This window comes from Metopolophium dirhodum, chromosome 1 (genome assembly GCF_019925205.1).
Source record: "Metopolophium dirhodum isolate CAU chromosome 1, ASM1992520v1, whole genome shotgun sequence".
In the NCBI taxonomy this organism is placed as follows: Eukaryota; Metazoa; Arthropoda; class Insecta; order Hemiptera; family Aphididae; genus Metopolophium; species Metopolophium dirhodum.
The window spans coordinates 149,827,215-149,836,058 of NC_083560.1; the positions used below are offsets into that span (position 1 = coordinate 149,827,215).

The 8,844-nt window shown below is 41.1% G+C and overlaps 1 protein-coding gene across 1 annotated transcript; it reads left to right on the forward strand.

Moving 5' to 3' along the window:
- Nucleotides 1-1,658: 1,658 nt before the first annotated feature.
- On the forward strand, nt 1,659-2,758 carry LOC132933363 (activity-regulated cytoskeleton-associated protein-like). Its single transcript, XM_060999657.1, has 2 exons — nt 1,659-2,125; nt 2,179-2,758. Exons 1-2 carry the CDS (start codon nt 1,659-1,661, stop codon nt 2,756-2,758), a joined length of 1,047 nt encoding a protein of 348 aa, XP_060855640.1.
- Nucleotides 2,759-8,844: the final 6,086 nt, after the last annotated feature.

The following is an 8,844-nucleotide window of genomic DNA, read 5'->3' on the forward strand; positions in this document are numbered from 1 at the left end:
CTTGCGTAGTCAATATATTAAATTTCCTGGAACACCAGAGGAAATAAGACGGAACCAGTTAAATTTTTACAGAAGAGCCAAGTTCCCAAGAGTCATCGGTGCTATTGACTGTACCCATGTGAAGTTGTGGCAATCACCAGGTATTTACAAAAATAATTAATACTTAAACCTGTTTTTCTTATTACTAGGTACAAGTTATTACACCCGTAGACACAATTTTCTAACAATATAAATGTAATTAATTTATTTTTATTTTTACAATTATAGTTACATTTGACGCGGTCCCGCGTAATAGCTGTTTGAATTCAAATACCCTTTTACGCGGAATGCCGCGCTACGCTTCTCAAACAAACCGCCAATCGACGACGGACGACGCCGGCGCGCGACACCCGCGCTGTGAACCGTCAGCCGGCCGTTGGGTGAACCGGATTGTCATGTTTTGAGTTTTCACCGACGACCCGCACGAGACGGACACACACGTCCCCGGCCAATCGTCTTTCTTTTTTTTTCTCTTCTTTTGTCTTCCGTTTGATTTGTTTTTGTTCAGTGACCGACAGGGCCACAAACGTATTTCTTTTTTGTTCATCCGTGAAATAAATTTAACCCTCACATCGCAAAATTTGTGTTTTTCTTTTTTTTGTTTTGTCGTGTGAACCTTCTACCTCAACATCACCGCACCCACGTGGCCTTCACTAGGCCCGCATCAACTGGCTCCCCGTACAGGAATCACCGGTAAGTGAGAACTTATTAACTTACCCCTTACTACCACCATCATATACCCTTCCCGTTGCGCGACTTGGAAAAAAGTCCCCGACGCGATCCGACAAAAACGTGGTTAGCTGGCGAAAACGGAAAAACCGGCGTTACGTAAGATATTACATAAGGACGTAACGACCAGCCACGCCGCCCGATTTACGGACGCACCGACTACACCGCGCGTGACGCTCCAAAGTCCATACACACACGACGTAGGTAGGTAGGAACGCAAGAGTGCGAGAGGGTCACACCACCACCGCCCAGCACCACCACCGATAACGTCAACACGCGATTACCTGGGACAGAAATACCACTTAATCGGACTGCCGTCGCCGCCGCCCAAAGCGACAGCCGCCGTCTTCCCTAATCGCAGTAGTGGGCCGGATAACGCACACACGCGCAGCCGTGACAACACTCTGCGAAAACCGGTTACTGTGATCGCCCGTCAAGCGCAATAACAAAACAATAACAACCCACTGACCTACATTCCGTACGCAAATAAACACCGATAAACGGTCAACACAGCTGATCGAAGGAACGCGACGACCGTTCCACCGACAACAGCCACATTTTTATATTTTCCCGTAAACAACACCGGAAAAACAACCGGACGTCATGTCGGGAAAATATATTAATGAGTTGACCGCCGCGGAGTTGCGCTACGAATGCAGGCAGCGCGAGTTGTCGGATACGGGCGCGAAGGATGATCTTGAAATCCGGTTGATACAACACTTCACGGACCTGAACCTACAGGCCAATGGAGTCCGGTTTCCGCCTATGGAACCCGCCGGACATACCGGAAACAACCTGACAACAGGTCAAATACTTGACGCCGGACAAAGGGAAAACCAACCGGTCGAATCATCACCCGCCCAGCCACCGAACACCACCAGGCTATGGACATGATTCAAGCGAGTCGTTCCATAATTAAGGAGGTACGGCAAGCGGCGGAAAACTCGGCGCATGGGCACAGTCTGGAATCGCGACTGACCATGCTCGAGGACTGCATGGCCCGCTTTGGCGACGACCAACGCCGCATTGCAGAAACAATGCGACGCCTAGAAATGGGTATGGCACGCCAAGCACCGGAACACCAACTGGAAGGGACAGCACCGACCCGCCCCCACCACAATGTGTCATCGAACAACACGGAATACGGTACGAGGTACTCCGCGGCACGCGAACCGCCGTCCGCGGGTAACCAGCACGCCGAACGTTCGGTACGTTTCGATGACACGCCAAATTTATACCATGCCCCCTCCTCCACACACACCTATGCGTCACAACAATCGACGCTGATACCATACGACGACGTATGTGCAGCGAAACATTCGCTGCCGGAGTTCCTCGGAACAACCCTGAGGACCCGGTACGATTCATACACAAGGCGGAATCGATATTGTACCAAACGCGTATAGATAGGTCGGCCTGGACTAATATTGTCACGCAGCAGCTGAAGGGTGCAGCCAGTACATGGTGGAACACCATCAGACTACTGGACCTCACCTGGGATGAGTTCCGCGCCGAATTTTTAGAAAAATTCGACAACGTGGAAATACAATCACGACTGCGGGCCGAGATAGTATCCGTCCGACAAACACAAACGCAATCGCTTACGGAGTTCGTGACACAAAAAAACCAACTCGCGCGCCGCGTCAATACCGGGCTATCTGAAACACAGCTAGTCGGTACGATAGCCGGTCTAACGCGCAACGAATACCGCACGCATATCCGATTGCAGAGACCAGTGACTTTCGGAGACCTCCGCCGGGTCGCTGGAATCCTGGAATACACACCAGACGAAACGCCCACACAACAGCAGCCGAAACCGGCGTACAAATCACATTCCCAAACCCACCCGCCCCAACCGAAGCTGCAACCGCGTACACGGGACGGTACTGCAGGTAAAACGCAACCGCCCAACCCGTGCAGGTACTGTGGAGGTCCTCACTGGAACAGTGACTGCCCCGGGAACACGCCGCGTTCGGGAAACGGGAAATGAGTCGACGGACAATTGTCCACGCCGCCGCCTCAAACACACACACACACACACAACCACGCCACCACACACAACGCTCGGCAATACAGACGGGGATATAACTATCAAACGCGCATCGATAAACTCGGCGTCATCAGATATATCACCCATCAAAAACATTAAAATTCCGTTAAGTAGCAGGTCATCATCACCACACACAACGACCCCTACTACGGAATTAACACGTACTCATACGGTACAACCTATAGCACAGAGGTAACCGAAACGGATGCTCTGGTAATGGCGGTGCAAACCGCTCCCCATAGTACCGATAACGCGGTTAAGAACCAGTTACCCAGCTATGCATCACAACCACCGTCGAATAACGCTAAACGTGTATGCCCCGACAAAATTCCGACCCCCGCGGTCGAACTCGAATTTAGGTCAGGCCCCGTAACAGCACTACTCGACTCACAAGCACAAAAATCGTATGTAAGCCCGAACATAGCACATAAATATGGCACACCCCCACACGGACAACCAACTCAGGTACGAATGGCGGACGGACATACCACCACGACAAGTGGTACCTCCACATTCGTAGCCAGAATCGGAGACCTCACGGTCACCTTCAACGCAGCCATTCTGGAAAATTTGTACTGCGATATGCTCCTAGGTCACGACTTTCTCGTACAAAACGAAGTCACCTGGGACTACACAACGAGCACTATCCATTTAGGTTCGGATAGGAGAACAACAGCGTGCTGGAAAGGGCGGACACCCACCCCAACCCCAGCACTAGATGTCGACAAATTAACAATAAACGGTGACCACCACACACGCGCGAAACTCGCCGAAGTAGTACACAACTACCCGGACGTATACAACAGTAGGGTAGGACGCACCAGGTTAATTGAACACGACATCCTCCTCAAAAACCAAACACCCATAGCACTCAAACCATATCCCTACCCACCGGTAAAACAGGCCACAATCGACACCATGATACGGGACATGGAAGAGCAGAGACTGGTAGAACAGAGCACATCCCCGTGGGCCGCACCCATCGTCCTAGCCAAAAAGGGCGACGAGCGGCGAACCCGCAACCGCAATGCGGCTCAATAGGTCGCGCAGCCCCAGACGGGTGACCCGACCGACGGCCACGGCACGACCGGCGATCCGAACACGACCGGCGCCACCAACGACAACAAGTCGGGCGCCTGCGAGACTGCCACCCCACCCACTGATGAAGAGCCCGGTACCAGCGCCAAGGACGTCGACCATCCCGCCATCAGGAACGCCCGTCAACCCGCTGCCAATAATTGACACCACCACCGACACAACACCACCGGCCTCACTCAACGCCCGCCAGCGCCGGAACAAACAGCGGATGCGGGAATACAAGGCGAAGCAGACGTCCCAGCAACACCGCCTGGAAAAACCGGCGCCAACAACAGCCCCCGTCCCGCCACAGCCAGAGCCTGCGACACCAGACCTCACCATGGTCACAGTACCGGAAATGACCAACACTTCCGGAGCAACCGGAACCGCGGAAAAACTAACAGCCGCGAACCCTCAAACCGCAAATATGGAAATATCCCCGGAAGAGGAGGCGGACCTGTTAGGTGAGACGGACGCAGGCATGGCTGGAACTGAAGACATGGAGGTCAGCCTCATGTACTTCAGTCCCCCCACGTCCCCCCAACATGCCTAGACACCACCAGGGCCACGCCCGCTGAACACAGCTGGAAAAGCGTTCCCACGGACAGGTGTCTACCACAACCACCCTCCACACACACCCTTTGACGACACCGGCAACGGCCGGAACACCACCGCCGTTGGCGGTTTGGGGGGGGAGTATGACGCGGTCCCGCGTAATAGCTGTTTGAATTCAAATAGCCTTTTACGCAGAATGCCGCGCTACGCTTCTCAAACAAACCGCCAATCGACGACGGACGACGCCGGCGCGCGACACCCGCGCTGTGAACCGTCAGCCGGCCGTTGGGTGAACCGGATTGTCATGTTATGAGTTTTCACCGACGACCCGCACGAGACGGACACACACGTCCCCGGCCAATCGTCTTTCTTTTTTTTTCTCTTCTTTTGTCTTCCGTTTGATTTGTTTTTGTTCAGTGACCGACAGGGCCACAAACGCATTTCTTTTTTGTTCATCCGTGAAATAAATTTAACCCTCACATCGCAAAATTTGTGTTTTTCTTTTTTTTGTTTTGTCGTGTGAACCTTCTACCTCAACATCACCGCACCCACGCGGCCTTCACTAGGCCCGCATCACATTTTACATTAGTGGTCTTTCTTTCTGAATTGCAGGTGGAGAATCCGCTGAGCGTTTCCGGAACCGCAAACGATATTTTTCGTTAAACGTTCAAGCATATCGCAATGCTAATTTGGAAATAATTGATGTTGTTGCAAATGCAAATGAAATTTCAACAATAATCAGACATTTTCATAATTTATTTGTTTATTTATTATAATTTATAATTTATTATAATATATTAACATTGTTCATTGATAGGGTACATCTTTTCAAATTAATAAAAAACATAATTTGTTGACGAATAAAATTTTAGTCAATTGCAAATACACTTATCCACTATAAATAAACTAGGTTTTCAGAAAACTAGGGTTTAAAACCCAATAATTACGCTTATATAAAAATTTCTTAGCGTTGGGGTACATCTTTTCAAATTAATAAAAAACATAATTTGTTGATGAATAAAATTTTAGTCAATTGAAAATACACTTATCAACTACAAAGAAACTAGGTTTTCAGAAATCTAGAGTTTCAAACCCAATAATTACGCTTATATGAAAATTTATTTGCGTTAGGGTACATCTTTTCAAATTAATAAAAAACATAATTTGTTGATGAATTAAATTTTAGTCAATTGCAAATACACTTATCCACTATAAATAAACTAGGTTTTCAGAAAACTAGAGTTTAAAACACAATAATTGCGCAAATATTAACATTTTTTAGTGTTGGGGTACAGCATTTCAAATTAAAAAAAAACATAATTTGTTGATGAATAAAACTTTAGTCAATTGTAAATACATTAGTCAGCTATAGGTAGATGAGTAGAAGGCAAAACTAGAATTTAGAACTCAATTATTACGTTTATATTGACATTCTTCATTGATAGGGTAAATCTTTTCAAATTAATAAAAAACAAAATTTGTAGATGAATTAAATTTTAGTCAATTGCAAATACACTTATCCACTGTAAATAAACTAGGTTTTCAGAAAACTATAGTTTAAACCCAATAATTACCCTTATATGAAAATTTCTTAGCGTTGGGGTACATCTTTTCAAATTAATAAAAAACATAATTTGTTGATGAATACAATTTTATTCAATTGCAAATACACTTATCAACTATAATGAAACTAGGTTTTCAAAAAACTAGAGTATAAAACCAAATATTTACGCTTATATGAACATTTTTTAGCGTTGGGGTAAAACTAGAATTTAGAACTCAATTATTACGTTTATATTAACATTGTTCATTGATAGGGCACATCTTTTCAAATTAATAAAAAACATAATTTGTTGTTGAATAAGACTTAAGTCAATTGCTAATACATTAGTCACCTATAGATGGATTAGTAGAAGAAATAACTAGAATTTAGAACTCAATTATTACCTTTATATTAACATTATTCATTGATAGGGTACATCTTTTCAAATTAATAAAAACATAATTTGTTGATGAATAAAATTTTAGTCAATTGCAAATACACTTATCCACTATAAATAAACTAGGTTTTCAGGAAACTAGAGTTTAAAACCCAATAATTACGCTTATATGAAAATTTCTTAGCGTTGGGGTACATCTTTTCAAATTAATAAAAACCATAATTTGTTGATGAATAAAATTTTAGTCAATTGCTAATACATTAGTCAGCTATAGATAGATGAGTAGAAGAAATAACTAGAATTTAGAACTCAATAATTACGTTTATATTAACATTGTTCATTGATAGGGTACATCTTTTCAAATTAAGAAAAATTTAATTTGTTGATAAATTAAATTTTATTCAATTGCAAATACACTTATCCACTATAAAGAAACTATGTTTTCAGAAAACTAGAGGTTTAAAACCCAATAATTACGCTTATATGAACATTTTTTAGTGTTGGGGTACATCTTTTCAAATTAATAAAAAACATAATTTGTTGATGAATAAAACTTTAGTCAATTGTAAATACATTAGTCAGCTATAGATAGATGAGTAGAAGGCAAAACTATAATTTAGAACTCAATTATTACGTTTATAATGACATTGTTCATTGATAGGGTAAATCGTTTCAAATTAATTAAAAACGAAATTTGTAGATGAATACAATTTTAGTCAATTGCAAATACACTTATCACCTATAGATAGATTAGTAGAAGAAATAACTAGAATTTAGAACTCAATAATTACGTTTATATTAACATTGTTCATTGATATGGTACATCTTTTCAAATTAATAAAAAACATAATTTGTTGATGAATAAAACTTTAGTCAATTGTAAATACATTGGTCACCTATAAATAGATTAGTAGAAGGAATAACTAGAATTTAGAACACAATAATTACGTTTATATTAACATTGTTCATTGAAAGGGTAAATCTTTTCAAATTAATAAAAAACATAATTTGTTGATGAATAAGACTTAAGTCAACTGCTAATACATTAGTCACCTATAGATAGATTAGTAGAAGAAATAACTAGAATTAAGAACTCAATAATTACGTATATATTAACATTGTTCATTGATTGGGTACATCTTTTCAAATTAAGAAAAATTTAATTTGTTGATAAATTAAATTTTAGTCAATTGCAAAAACACTTATCCACTATAAAGAAACTATGTTTTCAGAAAACTAGAGTATACAACCCAATAATTACGCTTATATGAACATTTTATAGCGTTGGGGTACAGCATTTCAAATTAATAAAAAACATAATTTGTTGATGAATAAAATTTTAGAGAAATAACTGTATATGCCCGATTAACCAGTTATTATGCACTCTACGATTTTATGCCACTGGATGCTTTCAAACCACTGCAGGGGATCTGTGTGGCTTTAGTTCTTCAACAGTAAATCGGATAGTGCATAAAGTTAGTTGTACTATTGCGTCCTTGCGTAGTCAATATATTAAATTTCCTGGAACACCAGAGGAAATAAGACGGAACGAGTTAAATTTTTACAGAAGAGCCAAGTTCCCAAGAGTCATCGGTGCTATTGACTGTACCCATGTGAAGTTGTGGCAATCACCAGGTATTTACAAAAATAATTAATACTTAAACCTGTTTTTCTTATTACTAGGTACAAGTTATTACACCCGTAGACACAATTTTCTAACAATATAAATGTAATTAATTTATTTTTATTTTTACAATAATAGTTACATTTTACATTAGTGGTCTTTCTTTCTGAATTGCAGGTGGAGAATCTCTTCCGGAACCGCAAAGGATATTTTTCGTTAAACGTTCAAGCATATCGCAATGCTAATTTGGAAATAATTGATGTTGTTGCAAATGCAAATGAAATTTCAACAATAATCAGACATTTTCATAATTTATTTGTTTATTTATTATAATTTATAATTTATTATAATATATTAACATTGTTCATTGATAGGGTACATCTTTTCAAATTAATAAAAAACATAATTTGTTGACGTATAAAATTTTAGTCAATTGCAAATACACTTATCCACTATAAATAAACTAGGTTTTCAGAAAACTAGGGTTTAAAACCCAATAATTACGCTTATATAAAAATTTCTTAGCGTTGGGGTACATCTTTTCAAATTAATAAAAAACATAATTTGTTGATGAATAAAATTTTAGTCAATTGAAAATACACTTATCAACTACAAAGAAACTAGGTTTTCAGAAATCTAGAGTTTCAAACCCAATAATTACGCTTATATGAAAATTTTTTTGCGTTAGGGTACATCTTTTCAAATTAATAAAAAACATAATTTGTTGATGAATAAAATTTTAGTCAATTGAAAATACACTTATCAACTACAAAGAAACTAGGTTTTCAGAAATCTAGAGTTTCAAACCCAATAATTACGCTTATATGAAA